General features: G+C 37.7%; 1 protein-coding gene across 1 annotated transcript in view; it reads right to left on the bottom strand.

The window, feature by feature from the left end:
* The window catches only part of LOC306847466 (POU domain, class 2, transcription factor 2-like), a gene marked incomplete at both ends in the record, with an annotated part of 54,624 nt that extends 48,598 nt beyond the window's left edge, over window positions 1–6,026 (bottom strand). The window contains one exon of the mRNA XM_079381411.1: window positions 5,924–6,026. Within this exon, the coding sequence (XP_079237537.1) occupies window positions 5,924–6,026 (103 nt within the window). The remainder of the gene's footprint in view (window positions 1–5,923) is intronic.
* Between the last annotated feature and the right edge of the window lie 16,453 nt (window positions 6,027–22,479).

Here is a 22,479-nt window from a genome sequence, read left to right as displayed (position 1 = left end):
TACATTGTGGAGGGATATTAAATTTCTCCCTTCGAACCCAACTGTAACCACTACACAGCCATGGGGAAGGGCAGCACGTCCCTGAAGTTCAAACACACACACAGATTACATGCACGTGCTCATTTTCATACAGCTTGTCCATCAAATTAAATTGGGTGGTGAAAAACCCACCCAAAATCTGGACACTCTTGGTCCAGGAGATGATATGAAATGCAGGGGAGGGGGACAAATTCAATCAAAAAAGCTCTGGTTGTTACGAGTCCAAGTTATTACTTAAATGGCCACATCACGGGTGGCTGGTCCAATGTAGATACTTGTGAAAGACATGTGTACGCGCTCTGGAACCTGCACGGTGAGACCAGATCGATCGATAAAAAGTGTTTAAAAGCGAATATTAATTCAAGCAAGTTGAAATTAAAAATCAATATGAATGCGTACCTGATTGTTTTACACTCCTCTTTACACTCCATCGGCCCTTGGTCTTCATCTAACACATTTATTCTTTCTTCCACTCGACAGCCAACTATTTCTGTTCTACATGGTGCACAGCTGACCAGAGGGCTACGGTCTCTTTCTCCTCATAATAAAATGTGTGAACCCTGACTCTTTTTCCTTCAAAAGAACAGGATGTCCTTAGATAAGGGCTCAAAAAGTGGGAATGACAGTGAGATGGAGAGAGAAAGCAAGATGGCTCATATTGTGGATACCATAATAAGAGCTGCGTACAAGTGTAAATGTATGTGGTTTCAAATGGGTAAATGTGTGTGTGTGTGTGTGTCTTTGTGTGGTGAATTCTAATTCCTGAGCTTAATTAAGAGGCGGTAAGACCCTGACCTCAATGACGAGCCCTACAGCTATTCACACGCCACTTCCAGAGAAAGAAAGAAAAAGATTTACACTCTGGATATAAGGCAAATGTATTCAGTATTTGTATACTGTATAAACAACTAGTATAAGAGTGAAAGGGTTATGGACAGATTGATAAATTGATCTTCTGGGGTTTCTAACTGGTCTAAGCTAGTTACTTATATCAGCTAGACCTGGGTAAACTGTCTTGGTCATGCTTATTTGGGCTGGTAGACCACCCTAGTCCAGCAACAAACCAGCTTGACCACCTTAGCTAGAAACATACTTTATGCAAGAGCATGGATGCAAATGTATGGCCAATGCATTACAATCATGTCCCACTATACATTCTTAATAAAAATATTGCAGTACCTTAAAGATTTAATCTGTTTATACCTTTATTTTTAATTGTTTGAAAATTTTTCAAAATCCATATTCAAATGGAAAACAAATGCTACAATTTCAGTGGGAACTCACTGTATTTGCATTGGAGTATAAAAAGAGTTCAGACAAAGTATTCATAAACAAAGTTGCATACATTTCTCACACAAAACATGATTCAGGCTTTAAAGTAGTTCACCCATCACTCTTAAAAATAAAAGTTCCAATATGATTTACAGTTCCTAGTAGAACCATTTTTTAAGTGTGTAGAATATTCTGAATAGAGTTGCAAAAAGGTGGAAAATTTACTGTAAATTTCGGAAACATTACAGAATTGTTGGAAACTTACCAGGATTATTTGGAATCATCCGGGAATTTTCTGGAAGTTTTCCACCCCTTTGCAACCCTAATTCTGAATATTATTTTTCGACTCTGAAGAACCTTTTGTGGAATTGAAAAGTTTCCATGGATCTTAAAAGGTTCTTTGTGGAACAATCAATGCCAATAAAGAACATTTATTTTTAAAAATGAAGAAAATTCATAATTTATTCAAAACCTATTACTTTCTTCAATGTAACACAAAATTTGTTATTTTAAGTAAAATGTCCAAACTGCTTTCTTCCATCAAATGAAAGGGAATGTGGACCACGGCTTTTACATTCCTTTTTATTCAAGCTGTTCCTCACATTAAACTAAGACATGAAACTTCTATGAAGCTTTTATGGCAGTATTTGTAGCAGTTTTTGGTCACCATCTACTATCATTGTACGGAAAAAGCAGCACTTTTCAACAATCTTCAAAACTTCTTTTTGTGTTCCATGAAAAAATAAAGTCACGTGTTGGAATGACATAAGTGTAAGAAATTTTAACGTGAACTTTTTTTTTTTTTAACTGGTATGAACTGGTTGTCCAACAAGAGAGGCATGAAAACAAAGACACAGGTCACAGTTGACCAGCGAGAGTGTATTAACATAGCCGTACCGTGTAATTTGGTTTATGAGTCTGATAAAGGTCCATCGAGAGAAAGAGAGAGATTGCGATGTCTTGCTCCACCTGTACAATATGACCACCGGATCCCATTTCACACGGTCAGGCCATAATAGTGCTCAGTGTGTTAAGAGCTATCAGAAATCGGCCAACACAGTCCCTCCAGCGATCATTACGCATACGTCCTCACTTACACACCAGGTAACGCAAACACACACCAGAGCATGAAAAAAAACCACTTGGACCTGTCAGATATGGGGTATTGGAGTCCGAATGAGGTCCATTTAGTCGGCAGTGGTCTTGATGGTGGTCTCCATCGCAGAGGTGAGGGTCGGCGCAGGGGAGAGAGTGTTTACCTACATCCCTTTATTACCATCTGCTTAATGGCCTATGAATGTCTCCATGGATACTCAGGAGGGAGAGAGAGATGGATGGAGGGACAGAGATGGCTGAGATCGGAAAGGTAGGCGCTCAGCAGGGAACTCTTGTGCGCGTGTGAGTGCGTTTGGCTTAATGCATGTGTGTGTCTGTTCAGAGATACTTAGTGCAATGAGTGCAGTACTTCAAATGATTTCAGTTTCCTGTAAGTGCAACATTAAAAAAGGGAAAAAAAAGACGCAAACTGGTAGATGTGTGTGCTGGCGCGCACGTGTGTGTGGAGGGTAAGCTTAGGTGTCAGGATGGGGAAGAGAGAGGTGGTTTAATGCAATAAAGCATGTTGTATTGACATCCCTGTTGTGTCTATTGATTCCCCATTATGTCCCTAACAAACCCGGGTGGACATTTTGTCATTCGCAATCACGTTAGCACTGGGACTCGCCGACGTTCCCGCTCAAATCCGATCTATATACACACACACACACTCACGCTCTCTGGCTGCGGACGGCATGGCTGATCTTCCTTAATCAATACCTATTTGAGGTTAAAACACTTTGCGGCGCATCAAACTGTAAATTTGTATCAGTGTAAACACAGGTCGCCTGCGCAGACAGATGCACGACGGAGCCATAGACTGACCTGATCGCATTTGACCTTTAACCTCGAGTGCACCCAATATTCTCCTAAAGAGCAGCTACTTGGATTTACACAGCAGCATAAAACTATTTTATGGTTTTGCCGCAGTGATTAGGCTGTGGATATATTTTTTGTATAAGACTATAATTCCATAAAAGTGACCCTGAAAGGGGTTTAGAGACTGCACAAAAAAAACAACAGTACAACAATGAGGTTCCTAATCACAGCACAAGGGAAATAAGGCCTAAAAATAATGGTGGACCATCTCTATAAGCATTCGCTCCCTATAGAGCTAAAAACACATAATACAACTGGGTTCAAAAGTTTAAGACAACTAGTGAAAATGGTTCTCTTTTTCTAATTTGGATTACAAATTATATTATCAATATAATTTGAGAGCTACATTTTTTTTTTTTATGTCAACTTTTTACCTTTTTACCAGCCACCAGGGCCAACATCATACATTTCTGATATATATATATAAATGTAAATATAGTGTGCAGACTATCCCAATCTCCCTGATGCCAAGATTCTACAGTAAACACACAAGAGTAAAAACTGTTAGATATCTTCATGGTCACCGGCTAGGAAAAACCTAGTAAAAACTCTGAAGCAATGCCCTTGATAGTGTCTATCATCTGTAAATAAGGCTGAACATAAATATAGTTTCCCTCACCCAACATAAAGATCCTCACTGGCTGCTCCGCTTGCCACTCTGACCTCTGCAGCATTTAATGTCAGCTGTGGCGCCTGGTGTCCATTTTGAGTCTTATATTATCAAAGAAGTGAAAGGTTTAACCTTTGGCATAATTTTAAAGTGGCAGTCGAATGCCAAATACATTCAGCTCAATTTTTTGCATTTAGAGAAAAAGTAAATATAAATACAAGAAAATATAGAACATGACACATCAAGTGATAATATTATTTCATCACCAGACATTAAAAATGCTAATTACCACACAGAACAGACAAAGCAAACACAAGTGTCAGCAAACACTGAACACAAGTACACACACAATCAATAATGCATCCATCAATAAAAACACGAAAACACTGTATAAGTACCTGTTCAAAATTAACTTGCTGCACAATTAATTGTTCACTGTAATGTTTTATTTTTAACATTGTCTTTTTAATGTAAATTTAAGAATCAATGTCTCTATCATTTTCAGGAATGATATAGAATCCCCCTCTCTCTTTTCCTCCCTCAATATCCTCCTAGAATTCTGACCTAAAAGACAAATCCCAACCAAACAATCAGGCCAATCCAATTTTAACACATAAGAAAGCACATCACCATGTGGGCCCATTATGTGGTGCAGCTTATGAAAGCTTAATGTCTGGCTCTTTGCTCATTTAAGCGCCAGTAAGTAATTAAAGGCTCTTGCTCTCATTTCTTGAGGTATAACCCTTATTCAGGACAGACGCCAGATTTACTTTTTGTGAATGAAGAAGAAGCTTTGAGGTCTGTTTAATTGGTTCTGCAGATGCAACAAGGAAAAAAGATCCACAAAACTCTGGAAAACCGGTGATATGAAAATTAAACTTTAACTGTACGTGCATAACCTCGTTTTCATTAACTAACTAAATAAATAAATATGGCGTCCACTTTCAGTAAGGTCTATGGTGTATCCACTTAGTATTTAGGCCTTGCTCTTATATGAAACAGAGTTAAAGACAGCGGTGCCAATTCGACGTTTTTAAATTCCTTATTTACATTTTAGTCATTGTGTGCTGGTGTATGACGTGTGTTTAAGGTGACACGATCTATAAGTGGCGCATATGTTTAATCCATCTGCTGGTTGGAAAATTTCCGCTTCGTTGAACGCCAGACGCTGCGCGCACACATTGCGCGCCCCCGCCCCCTCACTAATGCAGTAGGCTACTTCAGAAGCTATACAACGGTCTTTCATCTCAAACTGACATTCTTGGTAACACTTCATTACAGAGTCAAGTTACACTTTTCATGCAAATAGGCCTACTATACTATAATAATTTAAAAAATTAATTTACAAGCAGCTCCACAAAATATAAACAACTGCACATGTGTTATTTGTAACATGAATGCAACTATGCAAAGTCTTTACTGAAAATAAAAGTTATAGCCTATCTGCAAATTTCAAAGCTTTAGTAGGCTAATATTACAGTGAGATATTGATGACTGTAATTTAAAATTATGATTACGCTATTTATGCCTAAAGTAAAAGCACTTAAAATCGACAAAAGCATCAACAAATAAAGTATCATCATTCTCAAACTTGTCGTTAAATTCACACACTCGCTCCGTCTTTTCCTCGATGTCTGCGTGTATCGATCTCGGCGGAATCGATAAATTAGCATCAATATTCCTGAACGGGTCGTGAGAAGAGAGTCAGGCGGCAGATGGAGAAGCAGACACGGGGAGGACAGAAGGATGATAGAGGCCGAGACGAACCATTCAAACAAGGGCAATTATGGGCAGACGTCTTTTCAACTTAACCAGCCTTCATTAATGCACACTCAAAGTGGCACACTTTTATAAAATATATATATTTAGTAAGAAATACAAAAATATGGATTTCATTCAGACGGTTGTCTGGGGCTGAACAGGTGTTTCGGCTCTACGTTTAGATTTTTTTTTCATTTCAGTGTGAGGGGGAAAAAAGAAAAGCTGAAAAGCGACATTAACCAGAGGGAGGTAAAGGGCATCTCTTACCGGAGTTGCCGGAGCGCAGAGGCAGCGGAGACTTGAGTCGCCAGGCGCTGAAGTCAGGAGCGGTTCTCTGAAACACCAACGGCACCGGCAAGGGAACAAACATGATCCGCTGTCGTCTGGGCTTTTCTTCTATGGTCTCTTGTCTTGAGTTTCTTTTTCTTTGGTTGCTTATTTTGTCAAGTAGTGTTTTGGGGTTGTTATTTTTTCTTTTTGGTAGGTTAGTAGTAACTATTTGTTTTAAAATGTATAGCTTAGGTTATCTTTACATTTTTGGTATTGTGCCTCTCAGTCATTACTTCTTCCTCAGGGATACTCTATCTCGGACTGACACACAGACGGATAGTCGAGCGGTCTAAATATCGTCGAGATATATAGCTACTAAAAGTGTTTTTGTGGTCACTTAACGTTTGTTTGGTCTTTCTGTTGGCTTGAATGAAAAATCCGTTAATTTTCCTACAAATTAGAATAACGTTTAAGACCTACGCTTTCAAACGACGAACCGTTGGCCGAAACTGTGACTTTTTAAAATTCAAAACTCTCTTGTTGTCTTAACTGTCATAACGTTTCCCGGGTTTTGCATATCCCGCGCGAGACCAGGTGTGCGGCCGGTAAACGTCACAATGGCCTTGCGCGCGCCGCGATCCGGTTCCACTTTGGTTTCGCTTTTTAAACAAATCTCGAGTCAAAATCGTGTTCACTTCAGTACAAAAACTATTTGGTTACATTACAATCAAGTCGCGGTTGCTGGCTTTAAAACGGTTTGCAGCGGTTTAACAGCAATATTTGGTTTCTAGCTCTCCAGTGTGGTTTATCTCGCGCACATTGCATGCATTTCAAGCAGCATTATAATTCTTGTAGAAAATATAATAGAATCGCTTAATATATTTAAATAATCACGTACGTATAAGGCTACGCTCCCCCTTCGTTTCCACTCTCGAGCCGGTAATTAAAACGCAATCATTGAATAAATAAATTAAAGAGCAACACTACTTGAGCACGACATATTAAAACTGAACGAAAAGAAAACAACACGGTACCCGTTAAGCGGAATTCAGCTCTTTGGCTCTGTCCCACCACCATCCGTCTGTGTGTGTCCGTTACGATAGTCCCGTTATCTGGGAACCCCGGTCGCTCGCGAGCTCTGTCCGCCTCCCGGTACGAAAGCAACACTGAAAGAGAGAAGCAGCCGCTATACTCCCCCCGCCCCCCTTTCTCTCCCTCCATCCATACCTCCCCCTCTCCCCTTCCTTTTTTTTACTAATCCCATATAAGGCAAGCTATCCTGCGTATTGATCGCTTGATTACTCTTCATTATGATGACTCTGATAATCGCGGCGGGCCGCTGATCGATAGGCTTACACACATACATCGAGTATTTTACATCAGGTGATTATATCCTCATCTACATTCAGGTATATGTCTGTGGATTATACTGTGAATAAGCAACAAACAGAACCGGATTATCGCTATACCTCACAAAAGTTTCATTTGGTCTATTAGTCTAGGCGATCTCTCTCTTTCTCCCATTCTATCTTTCATTCCCTCTTTCCGACACTGAATGCTGTCAGTAATAAAGCTACAATCTATGCCGCGCACTTACACTCCAGATTATTGCCGACATAGATTTTTTTAAATAGAAAAATCTATACGCTAAACATCGCAGTCAATACGGGCTCCCCAGCACCCTCACCCCAATCTTTCTATCTATCCGTCTATCGATTCTACTATATCCGAGGCTTAGATCAATTATTGGCCAGCGTATTATAAGAAAAATACTTAATCGTTAAAAAAACCCACTTAAACTGATTTGAAATATGCCTTAATAGCTATTTGATTAACACAACATACACACGCATATTTTATTTGCTTCAAAAAATCATATTTTCCTGCAACACAATGGTTCCTTGAGTTTTATTGTCCCCATGCACCCCCTCCATTTGACAGATGACATCCGCGTGTCCAACGAGCGAGAGGGGGGGCGGAAGAGAGAGAGAGAAAAAGAAGCGACAAGTTGTCCTTCACGAATCCCCCTCGCCTGAAAGGGCACGCGTTGCGAACCCCCCCCCATCCAAACTCCCTCCAGACAAAAGCAATTATTTCTTGTAGAATATAGTGTATTTTGCGCGTCTATAGCGCGGAGAAGGAAGAAAGGTGTGCTGACTGAAACACAAGTTTCCAAATATGACATTTCCATTTGGCTACATTCAATGGTCAGCTCATAGTCCACTACAGTGTCCAATAGGCATTACGATTGACATGTCATCATTTAAAAATGGGGGAAATCAAATGCACGAAAACTTAAATGTATCACTACATGCAAGACACTGTAGCTTGAACACCTGCTATAATGCATAAAGTGAAAACAAAATAAAATCACTTATAAAATTATTAAAAATTATGCACAATTTTTTTTTACAGATATTAATATGAATGCTGGCATCATTATCATTATTTAAGTTCCTGTTGTGAAATATATATATATTTAAAAAAAGTAAAGAACCTGGCGATCAATAGAAATAATCATTGCCCAGTGCACATATAAAAAGAAACTTCCTCCTGTGTGTGTCTGGGTGGGTGAACCAGACAGCAATAGTGAAAGAGTTCATTGTTAAATGGCAATGTCATGTTGACAAATGCGTTGGTCGAATTAAATTCTCTCTCATCAATAACAAGGCGCCCCAATCAATACCAGCTTACAATTATATCAACACCCCCTCTTGCTGTAACAAGCAGCTAATACTGTGGCTAGGACACATTCCCACTGTAGTGCAACCCTTGTATAAAATATCATTCATTTTCACCGACACAGACAGATACAAAACAACTCAAGATCTCTTACACAACCACATATAGACTATAATGTACTTTCTATATGCAATCTTTGCATGTGATGCATATGTATGCCTCTAAACAAAAAAAGATCTAAAAAGAATAAATGTTTACTTTACCCAATGTCTACATAATTCCTGAACGATGGAGTTAGAAGCGATTCAAGAAGGGTCTCGCACACTTTTTCTCTTCAGCTGATCTAATGATCAGTGCTGACATATTGTCAATATCCAGCTCTAGTCTGCCAATACCCTTAATACAAATCTATCCTCTGCGCCGAAGCTCTCTTTTAACACACACGCAGGGTAATAATTGCACGGTGCTAATGTTGTCTTCTCTTTATCACCAATCGACATCAGATCTTGTCTCATTGACAGATAGCCTGCTCATCAATGCAAGGTAATGTTGGGATTTGTAGTTCTTCATATGCCTTGTTTAACAGATTTATCATTAACAATATATATCCTCTTTGACAAATTAGTATTTTTTTGCACCTTTAACATCTGGGATGAAGGGAGAAGAATAAGATAACGAATTGCCAATAGTTAGTTACTTTAATGGAATAATACCACAACAAATGTCCTTTTTAATCTCAGATACAGTCTAGGCTGCTTACACCATTTGTCCTTTTGTTGCTTTTCTTGCATAGCCTGCCAAACACTCTTACAATATTTCGATTTCACACATTTGCTTACGGCGGCTAAAATTCACAAACAAGATTTTTATTTATTCTTTTATTAATGCATCCTATACTGGACCCGCTACAAAACGTCTTTTCCATTTCATACAGATTCTACCATCATTCCACGCTATGCTAGTTTTAACACGATCAAAGACTTGGGAGACAGCATCTGAAGATCCAGCAGTCAGTGCTGGTAAAAGACATCGACCCCCAAAGTGCTGGCGATGTGTCTCGCCCGCAGCGACCTGCCGCAGCCTAATGCTATGACATGGAAGGGGCTATCAGTAGCGCGCAGACTAGCTTGAGAGGGGGAGCTGATTTTGCCCCATCAGAGGCCTGCTAAATATGTGATCCAACGTTACAGCAGAAGAGGATAAAGCCCCAATACCCCGTCTGTGATCTTTATGGGGTTCCGAGTGTGTGTAAGTGTGTGTGGCTACACGGAGGCAAAAGGTAAAGAGTGCGTGGGGGTGAATAAGTGTGTGCTATGTCCAGTGTTTGTGCGTTAAAAATGGGTGCTTATGTATTAAATCTTAAAAAAAAACACTATATTATTTAATATAGCCTAACATTTACTTTCACTATATTTAATAGTATTAATGTGATATTTAATTATAATATTTATTAATAAATAAAATTTCATTTTCATTCAATTTTGTCTAACAACGACACACTTAACAGATTCCTCTCCTCTCTCTCTCCGTCTCGCCTTGTGCATTGAGACTGTGTGTGGGTAGATTTAGAACCGAGATCAATAAGAAATGTAGAAATCAATGCACTTAGCACTAGGAAATCAATGGGCCCTAATCGGGATGCCGATGGCACAAGTCAAAACAATTAAGAGAGAAGAAAAATGTTTAACAACCTCTAATCTCTTGCTTACACAGTGAAGACAAGAGAGAGGGAGTGGGGGAAAAGGAGAACGAGGAGAGCAATGCCGATGAGATTACAGCTGGGAATCAGGAAGTGCCGAGAAAAGGAGAGATGAAAAGCCAAATGTTGATAGAGGGAAGTGGGCGAGGAAAAGGGACGTATGGAGTCAATGAAACGTGTGGAGATGAAGAAAAATTGAGGACGAAAACAGACGTGTAATTATAAAGCAGAGAAGAAATGTGGACGGGAGAAGCGAAGGGAGGAATTATTTGACAAATAATGAACGAGTGCAAGTGAGAGGACTCAATTATGGACGGCGGCCAACCTAAATGGACCATCACACAACTTTAAATGGTGACTAAGCAAATTAGGGTGTCAAAGGTTAGCGGCCATGTTTTTAATGCACGAACGTAACAGTTGGTTCAACGGTCCCATCAGACGGTCGAACACATGGGCGCTCATCCATGGTTAAGCATGTAAATCTAGCTGTCAATCAAAACAAGGCCCAATTACCGATGCACCTTGACCGAGCCAATCGGAAGCAAAGCACTGTCACCTCGCCCTGTGAAAGCTATGGTGGCACAGGTTGACGCGGAGCGGGTGGGTTGTGATTTGGGGTCGATCAATAGCTGAACCCCAATCCTGACCTCTACCTCATTCTTAAGGCAAAGGGGGAAATCAATGCGGAAAGGTCTATGACTTCTGACTAGTGTATGGATTGGTGAAGCGACAACTAATCAGCTACTTAGTTTATGTGACACTATGCCTATTAACCTATTGATATGACACTAGGCAACGTGCACAAACATGCACATGACACTACATATTCTCACACTCCTTTGACATGAAGATGCAGTAAACAAAAAATATGGGAAATGATTATCAGATTTACCATCAATTTATTTTATTTTAAAATGCATTTAATTGTAGCTTAAAACGGTATGTGTCACTGCAGATAAATAAATTGCACAAACAAAATGGAAACTAAATATAAAAGAGAAAGAAGTATGCGTACAAGTAACAATACACAAGGCACGAGAGGACAAGCGCAGGGAGTGTGAGTGAGTGATAAGATGAGAGAAAAAAAGAGGGGAAGAGGAAGCAAAGAAGGTTGTATCAAAGGAGGTTTCAGCATTAGGGGCTCAAAGACGAGGGGGGGATACCTCTGATATTTGGGATTAGAAAACATGTGGTGAAGTAGGCAGGGATTAAGCAGGATGATGGAGAAAGAAAGAAAAAGAGAGGGGTGTTTGGGGGAGGACAAGTAACAAAACCTTATAGGAGTGTAAATACTTAGTCTGGAGAATTCTGTGGGTAGGTTTTTTTTTCTATTCTGGCGTTGCATTCCCTCGTTTGTGTCTACCTGCCTGGTTATAAAATATAAATATAAATACCTAACTATACAGTAACTATTGCAGCTTTTTCAAAATAAAATAAAAACACAAATAAATAAGATAAGCACAATCTGTCTTTTATTGCATTCAATAAAACCAGGAATGCATACATTAATATTATATATACCTTTTATATATATATAACATTATATAAAAAATTTTCATTTTTATATACACACACACACACACGTTAAATGTAATATTCAATATTATATACATATGTATATATACGGGTATACACACACACAAACCACTTTTAGCCACTGAAAAAAAATACACTACTTGCCTTTTTGATGACAACATGCACGTTGTGAAAAAGAATCATATTTATGGGGAGTCATAATTATTGCAGTCTTCAAAAAAATATAAAAAAGAGCAAAAACATAGCCATCTCTATTTTGTGTTCAATAAAAACAGGAATATTTAGAGGGCAAAACACCATAGATTGAAGTGTAATTCACGATGTGACATTTACTTAACATCCTCACACAAGCTTCTAGCTGGACATCTGTGTGTGTGTGTTTGTTTCTCTCCTCTCTCTTAATGTGCGTCTGTGTGCGAGTGTGTATTTTGGGACCGTGGGGGTTGATGTTTAGGCACTCTTGAAGGTTAGGTTCAGTGTCAGTGGTCAAGGTCAGGTGTTAATTCATGAGAGAGAGAGAGAGAGAGAGAGAGAGAGATGTATAGACAGAGTAAAAATCTACTTAATCTAAAAGGACAATGGCAGAATCTGACCAATACAATGAAAATGCACAACACCAAAGACGACAACATCACAACTGTTAGATGATCGGCCCTAATGCCAATCGTTTCTTCTTTCTTTCTCTCTATTTCTCTCTTTCTTTCCTCCCCTTACCAGTTTGACCACAGGGGTCAGCCTCCAGCGAATGAGGTCATTCGTCTGGGATGAAATTGACCTTCAACCTCTCAGCTTGAACGCTTGCCCGCATTCTAACCACCTGGACAACCAACCAGCACAGAGCTCACGGAGCGTGCATGTGTGTGCATGCGTATGTGTGTTTGTCGCAAAACAATCAAATAATTTTACTCATAGAAAAACATGGATACATTCTCAAGCCTAAATATATATATAGGCAATGATAGACAAAATATCATTGCTTATTAAAAATTAACCATTCAGATACTATTTGTTTGAAATGATCTATTCCTATTTTTTAAAGTAATCGAACACATGCACGCACACACTAGATTTGGTCTGTAATAAAAAAAGCACACACAATGAAGATGCAGCAAAGCATCAGTGTTGGAGGTCAATACCTCACTAACTCTTCTTATGATGGCACATCAAAAAGTCAATGATCAGCTCAAGAGAATCAAAGCTATTGATTACAAACAGACCAAACATGACATCCACTGCAACCTACACACTGTTTCCATTCCATGGTCCATGTGTCTGGCAAAATTCACTGAATGTAAATCCAACTATGAAATATCATTATTTATTATCTATCAAATGCATTATTTTGGAGGAACAAAAGATATTTTATATGCTTACTTTCATGCATTATTTTCCGTTTCTATTTTATATTCTACAATTACATAAGAAAATAAAAACTGTATGTAGCCTATATGTGATAGAATATTTTAAATAGTCTAAGTTAAGAATAAGATCTCATTCAAAAATAGGTATAAATTATAAACAGGTATTGATATTTACATTATCCCAATATAAAGTCTATTTCTCTGGATTTGTAATATTATATATTATTGGGATGTGTATGCTGTGCATGTGCTTCTTCAATAATGAAATATAGAGCAATAACGACAGAAGCCAATGCGCGCTCTCGCGGCCGGCGCGTCTGGAGACTGACCAACTGCCCTTTGACACTGAGGTCGTGAGCTAATGGGCTTTGCACAGCTTTGCACATTGTGTGGACGAATGGTATTTTTTAGCGTTAATGTGAGGGTTGTTTTTTCCCCTGTTTTTGTTTTGATAGTCAAAGCCTTTTGGACCAAAAGTTGTTGTTTAAGTCGAAAGATCGATACTTTTTGCCGAGGTGAGCTAAATTCTCTAAAATATCAGGGAAAACAACGAACTTGTCGAATCCTTCATGACAAAAAACATAAGATTAACACCGACATTTTCTTCCATATAGTCAGAAAATGCGACCGATATACCAATATTAATATTTGTTAAATATCTTGAAAATGAACATTATTTTAAACGTATTAATCATTTAGTTTATTATGCAATCATTTTGCGTGATTTCACTTATTTTACATTAATAATTAAGATAATAATGGTCAATATATTTATTTATTTTGAAGCATGTGCATGCATATTATAATAAATTATTGCATTAACTATATTACAACGCTAACGTGACACCACAAAAAATGATGTGCAGAGTAAATCAAATATACTGCATGATTTCACATCTTCCACTTGGAGTTTTTACCAACACCTGCACGTTCAGTTGTCAAAAATGGATTTCCTTTTAGTTGCTCAGCCGTTTGATATGGGTACATTTATCATTAATCTATAAACATTAATTATCAAAGCATGCACGTGTATCACTATAACTCTTACCCGACTTACATGTTTGCCTCTAACTAGCATGCATTTATTTAATCAATGCATATTTGCATTTATAAACAACTATCTAAATGTTCTTTTAGTTCGTACAAAAATAAGCTCTATTAAATATTCCTTTAATTCCTGAAGTCAATTAATTAATGAAGTCAAAGGCATTACTATACTAAAATTAATATTCACGTTTTACATAAATTTGCGTTTATATTAAATGCACGATTTTAATCTGTTCGTTAAAGTTTTAGGTGTTTTGAATATGCAAAAATGCAAACATGTCAATGCATAATTAAACAATAAATGCAAATGCTGCCATATTAGCCTATATAGTTTAACCATTTAGCAATAATTAATAAATGTTATATCGTTATCACAATACATAAAATGGCAGTAAATATATTTTAAGCAACGCACGACTAATAGCATATAAACTAAATTTCAATTGTAAATTCGATGATCCAGTTCTTAAAACGAAAAGCACTGCACTAAATGTCAAAGTTGTTGCAACAGACGGGAAATTAATCTACAGATTAAACACTGGGATATACCATTAAAATATGCTACGACAGAAACATACGACTTCTGTTTATTCCGTTCTAAATTAAAAAAGTGAGCACAAGAAAAGTTTGTATGTTGCATTTACTGTATAATGATAAAGCTTAAAAATCATTGAAAAACTATAAGTATACTATAACATATATGCATAAAAATACATAGGCCTAGATGTGTGTGTGAATGTTTATTTTTCTTCTTCTTCTAGAAAAAAAGCAATGGAAATATCTTGTTGATAAATTCCATATTCATTTAACAACGGCAAACCTAGCTGGTCTCTGAAAATATTAAAAATATTAAAAACGTAAAACCAATACCCGTGTTTTTTTAGCCCTCAAATTAAGTCTTTAGACTAACTTTACGATTAAACCCCACGAATTGGTGGATGATAGCTACCAAAAGGAAAACAGAAAGAATGAGAAGGTGAGAAAAAAAGGTTAGGCATATTGCAAGCATGGTTTCGTAGAGTAAAGTAATGTAGAAGTGGGTTGTTTTTTGACAAATTAAGCATTTAATATTTATACACACTATGCTCAAATTTCTAAGATTTTCTAAATGCACAACTCTACATTAATCATTTAATTATAACTTAAATAATACGTTTTATCGTGAAGCCCTTTACGCGGCCAATACAGCTTCCTGAAGACACAGACGCGGATTAAACCTGGAAGATTTCCACTGAATCTTTGTAGCTGGTGTCAGCACGTCTCCCTCTCTCTCTTTCTCTGTCTGTCTGTCTGACTCTCCATGTCTCTAGTCTAGATAGAGAGATACTAGCCGCGCGCTCCAGACATCAAACACGCGCGCGCCGGGAGGAAGTGTCTCTCGCTCCCCTCTTGACCTGTCGATATCCCGATGGCAGTTCGCTCTTTATAAAAGTCACAATTCCATCATTTTAATTGATTTCTCATAATTAACTCAGTGTGTTCATCGATTTCCACTCGACGGCGCATCGGCCTCTCCGGGAACACACCGCTCGCGAACATAAGGCCTTATTATTTTCGCGTTAACTGAAGCCGAATAAATATTGACCACATTCAATATCAATTAAAGCCCAGCGACACTAAATAATCCCACTGTTTCTGGCACCGGGGTCCCAGACAGGTGGAGAGGTCGTCGAAATTTAGGGAAAACGTGTATTTTGAAACTGGATTGTGCATTTTGGTCGTAGTTATATGCTTCCTATGTTCTGTCCTTCATTGATCATACATTTATATAGCCTAAACATTATGCTAATTAGGCCTACACAAACATATTCATAAACAGCATTCACATAAATGATTAAAACGTGCATTATAGATGCACACACCTTTGTCTGACTAGCCTATTTCTATGAGGAAGTGCACCTTGACATAGCCTGGCAGCCTGCCTCAAGGATTTCTGTCAATGAAACATTTGCTATTGAGCGCAAAATTAAAATAATACTAATAAAAAAATACAAATTAAATCAGCCACTGAGAAACAAACCCATTTGAATAATTTGGTGAAGCCCTCTAAATTGATTTCTGTGGACCTTTTCAATCTTATTTAGCATCGTTTGAATTATTACATTTGTGTTTTTGAAAATAGACCAAATTCCTATTGAAGCTATTAAAAGAATATTTATCTGTGACCAGTGACACATAGTGGTGTGAAAGATGGGAACATTTTCAGGAGCCAACAGGTCCAAATTTCTAAATTTCATTTTTAAAAAGGTTAAGAAGCCCAGAATCCTAAGCTTTTGGAGAAAACCGGCTCTGAAATTCAAGAACAGAGAAAGACAGCGAGAGAGCAAAGCAAGGACAGGAGAAAGGTTTATCACAGCTTTATCAAACAGGCACCTGACAGGATAATAGTCACTAACTCAATGTGTAATTATCAGAGAGCGAGAGGGTCAATACTGCACGTACTCTATGCATTTATATGAAACAAAAAAGGTATAATTTCTTTGCCAAAGATTATGTTTGCATGTGCATTTGAAAAAATCTGATTGATTAGTTTGATCAACAACAAAACAATATTATCACACTTCTCATTTATTGTATTTTCCTCCAAACAAATGCATTAAGAAGAGCTTTTAAATATTAAGAAATTAACTTGGAAAAAGAGGCAGGAAGGCAATGTATGGAGGAAAGAAACAGTTAAAAAGAGGAGGGGAGGGAATAAAGGAGGCGAGAGGGAAAAAAGTGAGACGAACAGCGGAAGAAATAAGATGGTATAAGAGTGGATCAGAAAAAGAGAGAGGGGCAAAAGAACGCAGGCGGAGGGAGAGATGCAGAGGCCCCTTCTCTGTAGAATCAAACCCCTCATGAATTAAACGCTTTAAGGCTCTGAATAGGAGGCACGTGCAGGAGGGCCTCTGAGAATAAAAAACGCTCACCCCATCTGGCTCTTTCAGGGAGAAAGAGTGAGCAAGAAAGAAAGAGAGAGATCAGGAGAAAGTGGAAGATCAATGGGCGTGACATGGCGAGAAACCAGAGGAACAACAGAGCGTGATATATTTAGGGTTTTGTGCAGGACTATGCAAAATCACAGCATTAACTAGACAAAATGTTTAATATTACTAACATTAGGACCCGAATTTGAGCCCAAGCATGCACACAAACAGATGTCATCACCAACCTTTAATCTGTGAGTGACCTTCAGACACTTTTTTTCCTGCATCCCTCACCCTCCATCTCTCCTTCTCTCACTTTCCCTTGTTGTACCCAGCATCTTGCCTGTTTCCATGACGACCAAGTAGATACTGATGGGGAAAAGGGGCACATTTGTGAGGGAGCCTGAGAGTTATTGAGGGTGGGACTCCACTTGATGGACATTGGCACATCTGAAATCCATCATACACGACTTAATGGATGAGCTCTATAATTCTGCATGTACAACAATAGAAGTGCAGGGTTATATAATACGCTCAAGAAACTTGCACAGTACTATTAGATATAATGTTTGCCTCTTAAAGTCATTATGAATTCAAAATGTATTATAATTACATTTTTAATACAAGAATTATCATTGCGCACTGTTCTAAAGGGGACAAAAACATTGGCTTTCTATTTTTTCTTCTTTCTAATGTCTAAAATAAAGTCTGGCTTCAACTTTGTTAGATCAATATTTTTACTGCAATTTGCTGAAATTAACATGGCCAAAAGGTAAGATGAAATTCTGATGGCTTGTAATGTAAATCAATGAGATCTTTATAACAGTGTAGACTACTTACATAAAATGCATATAAACATAATTTATCACTTTATCACACGATAATACATCTTAAGATAATATTTTTTGTTTGTTTGTTTTTGGAAGATAAAACATAATGCAATGCAATACAATGGTAATTGAGAGGTTAATAAAATAAACATTCTTCAAAAGCCTATAATGTATCATATTTGATAATACATTTTTCTTAAAAGAAAAACTGAATGCATGGAAATTAAGTAAACGAAGTTGCTTCAGTCCAGTATTTGTGATCTTGAAATATTACAAAAAAATAAAAAAGTTGTTTTACATGCACTTTTAAAAAATCAGTAAAGATTTCACAGCAAAAAGACACATGACCTAAAGGGAATTATATAATTATAATAAAAGCCCTTTTACTTGCTAAAAAAGTATACACTATCAAACAGACGACAGAAGGTGTGTAGCAGATAGTCTACAACAGGTTTTACAGGAAAGTTTTGATCATATTGATAATTTGGAAGCCTTAGAAATTTGTGTATCAATTTTATTATACAGTAGGTTTAATTTCACTTTTTTATGGTTCAGAGCTCTCAATTAAGAAAATGCAAGGAATAGAATCTCAAATAACACTAATTATGCCTTTAATCATGTGCTTGTCAAGGCATTATTCGATCACTACTGCACCTCAGGTCCTCTCTGGTCCACCTGTATCTGCTACACGGTCCTTCGAGCGCATCCAAAATGCTCCCGCTCGACTTGTATTTAACCTCTGGAAATTCTCTCATTTTCCACCTTTGCTCAGCTCTCTACACTGACTGCCAGTAACTGCAAGAATTAAACCCAAGACACTAGTAATTGACTACATTTACATTTATTCATTCAGCTGACGCTTTTATCCAAAGCGACTTACAATTGCTATATATGTCAGAGGTCGCACGCCTCTGGAGCAACTATGGGTTAAGTGTCTTGCTCAGGGACACATTGGTGTCTCACAGTGGATTCGAACCCGGGTCTCTCACACCAAAGGCATGTGTCTTATCCACTGCGCCATCACCACCCCTTATTGACTAGTAAGCCAATTCTTAAATAACTACTATGATGACTTTTGTTTTACCAACTTAAATGATAGAAGTACTTGCGTTGTCCAATCTATACAGACTGTGTCTGTTCCCCGAATAGCGAGGTCAAAATATAAATTTAATGCAGGATCAAGAAAAAATCTGATCATGATTAAAACAGAAAAACGCTAAATAAATGAACAAAAACAATTTTTAAAGCTTGGGCTCCTAAATATTAGATCACTCGCACCCAAAGCAGTTATTGTAAATGAAATGATCACAGATAATAATTTTGATGTACTCTGCCTGACTGAAACCTGGCTGAAACCAAATGAATATTTTGGTCTAAATGAGTCTACTCCACCAAGCTACTGTTATAAATATGAGCCCCGTCAGACTGGTCGTGGCGGCGGTGTTGCAACAATATATAGTGATATTCTCAATGTTACTCAGAAAACAGGATACAGGAGGTTTAACTCATTCAAAATACTTCTGCTTAATGTTACACTGTTAGATATGCAATAGAAATCTCTCCTGCTCTGGCTACTGTGTATAGACCGCCAGGGCCATATACAGATTTCCTAAAAGAATTTGCAGATTTCCTCTCAGATCTATTAGTTAATGTTGATAAAGTGCTAATTGTCGGAGATTTTAACATTCACGTTGATAATACAAATGATGCGTTAGGACTTGCGTTTACTGACCTAATAAACTCTTTTGGAGTCAAGCAAAACGTCACCGGGCCCACTCATCATTTTAATCATACACTAGATTTAATTATATCGTATGGAATTGATATTACCGATATAGATATCATACCTCAAAGTGATGATGTTACTGATCATTTCCTTGTATCGTGCATGCTGCGTATTACTGATATTAATTATATGGCTCCGCGTTATCGTCCGGGCAGAACTATTGTTCCAGCCACCAAAGACAGATTCACAAATAACCTGCCTGATTTATCTCAACTGCTCTGTGTACCCATAAATACACATGAACTAGACGAAATGACTAGCAACATGGGCACTATCTTCTCTAATACATTAGAAGCTGTTGCCCCCCTCAAATTGAAAAAGGTCAGAGAAAACGTACTGCGCCATGGTACAACAGTTATACCCATTCTCTCAAGAAAGAAACTCGTAATCTTGAGAGCAAATGGAGAAAAACTAACTTGGAAGTTTTTAGAATTGCGTGGAAAAACAGTATGTCCAGCTATAGACAGGCTCTAAAAGCTGCCAGGGCAGATCATATCCGCAAACTCATAGATAATAACCAAAACAATCCAAGGTTCTTATTTAGCACAGTGGCTATATTAACTAATAAACAGACGCCACCCGATCTAAATATTCCCTCACAGTTTAATAGTAATGACTTTATGAATTTCTTTACTGATAAAATAGATAACATCAGAAATACAATATCAAATGTAGATTCTACTGCATCTAGTATTTCAGCTTCATTCGTCGCACCCAAAAGAAAAACTGCAGTGCTTTACAACTATAGGACAGGAAGAGCTAAATAAACTTATCAGTGCATCTAAACCAACAACATGTTTATTACATCCTGTACCCACTAAACTACTGAAAAAGTTGTTACCTGTAGCAGAAGAACCGCTTCTCAATATTATTAACTCATCGTTATCTTTGGGTCACGTCCCAAAACCATTCAAGCTGGCGGTTATTAAGCCTCTTATTGAGAAACCACAACTAGATTCTAATGAACTGGCAAATTACAGACCCATTTCAAATGTTCCGTTTATGTCTAAAATTTTTGAAAAAGTTGTGTCTGCTCAATTGTGTTCCTACTTGCAAAAAAATTATCTCTATGAAGAATTTCAGTCAGGTTTCAGGCCTCACCATAGTACAGAAACTGCACTTGTTAAAATTACAATGACTTGCTTCTTGCTTCAGACCAAGGCTGCATCTCATTGCTAGTATTACTTGATTTTAGTGCTGCGTTCGACACTATAGACCATGACATACTCATAGATCGATTACCAAACTATACTGGTATTCAAGGGCAGGCTTTAAGATGGTTTAGATCCTACCTGTCTGATTGCTACCACTTTGTTCATTTAAATGGGGAGTCATCTCAATTATCACCAGTAAAGTATGGAGTACCACAAGGATTTGTCCTAGGTCCTCTGCTATTTTCAATATACATGTTGCCCCTTGGTAATATTATTAGAAAATACGGGATTAGTTTTCATTGTTATGCTGATGATACTCAACTATATTTCTCAACAAGACCAGATGAAACTTCTCAACTATCTAAGCTAATAGATTGTGTAAAAAATGTAAAAGATTGGATAACCAATAATTTCCTCCTATTAAATTCAAATAAGACAGATATTACTTATTGCACCAAAAAACAGTACACAGAATCTCTTGGATTACAATTTGCAACTAGACGGATGCACTGTCACGTCCTCTAAAGTCAAAAATCTGGGTGTTATATTAGACAGCAACTTGCCCTTTGAAAATCATATTTCCCATGTTACAAAAACAGCATTCTTCCATCTTAGAAACATTGCCAAGCTTTGAAACATTCTACCTGTTTCTGATGCAGAAAAGCTTGTTCATGCATTCATGACCTCTAGACTGGACTATTGTAATGCACTGCTAGCTGGTTGTCCTGCATCTTCAATAAACAAGCTACAGCCAGTCCAAAATACAGCAGCTAGAGTTCTTACCAGGTCAAGAAAATATGATCATATCACCCCAATTTTACAGTCTCTGCACTCAGTGCACTGGCTACCTATTAAGTTCTGTATCAGTTACAAAATATTATTACTTGCCTATAAGGCCCTAAATGGTTTAGCTCCTGTGTACCTAACTAGTCTTCTACCACGCTACAATCCAACCCGCTCCCTAAGGTCGCAAAACTCGGGACTTTTGGTAGTACCTAGGATAGCAAAGTCCACTAAAGGAGGTAGAGCTTTATCACATTTGGCTCCCAAACTCTGGAATAGCCTTCCTGATAACGTTCGGGGTTCAGACACACTCTCTCTGTTTAAATCTAGATTAAAGACACATCTCTTTAGCGAAGCATTCACATAATGCATCTTATAATCTTGTACTGCAGTTATATCTGATCAAATGTACATTATTATTCTTTAGCTTGGGTTGAACAAATCATTTTTGCTTAGATGGAATAGCAGCTACGCTAATTATGTCTCTATTCGTTTTTCTGTTTCTGTCACGGGATTAACATCCCATGGTAACTAGGAATTACAGAAGCTTCAGTCTGGATCCAACCCTTAAATGATCTGAGATGACCGAACACCTGAGAAAAGATGATGCCAACCCCTCAGAGGACCTCAGAGGATGCCAACGCTCAGACAACATACAGAATTACCAAATTTTGCCATAAATTAAATATATTAAGGTTCTGCAATATATAAATATATTGTGGAAACTTAATTTCCTGTAGAGCTGCTTTGCAACGATTTGTATCGT

Source organism: Barbus barbus (genome assembly GCF_936440315.1).
Source record: "Barbus barbus genome assembly, chromosome: 27".
Lineage (NCBI taxonomy): Eukaryota > Metazoa > Chordata > Actinopteri > Cypriniformes > Cyprinidae > Barbus > Barbus barbus.
The sequence above is the reverse complement of the archived record's forward strand: the minus strand, read 5'-3'. Positions and strand labels throughout refer to the sequence as shown.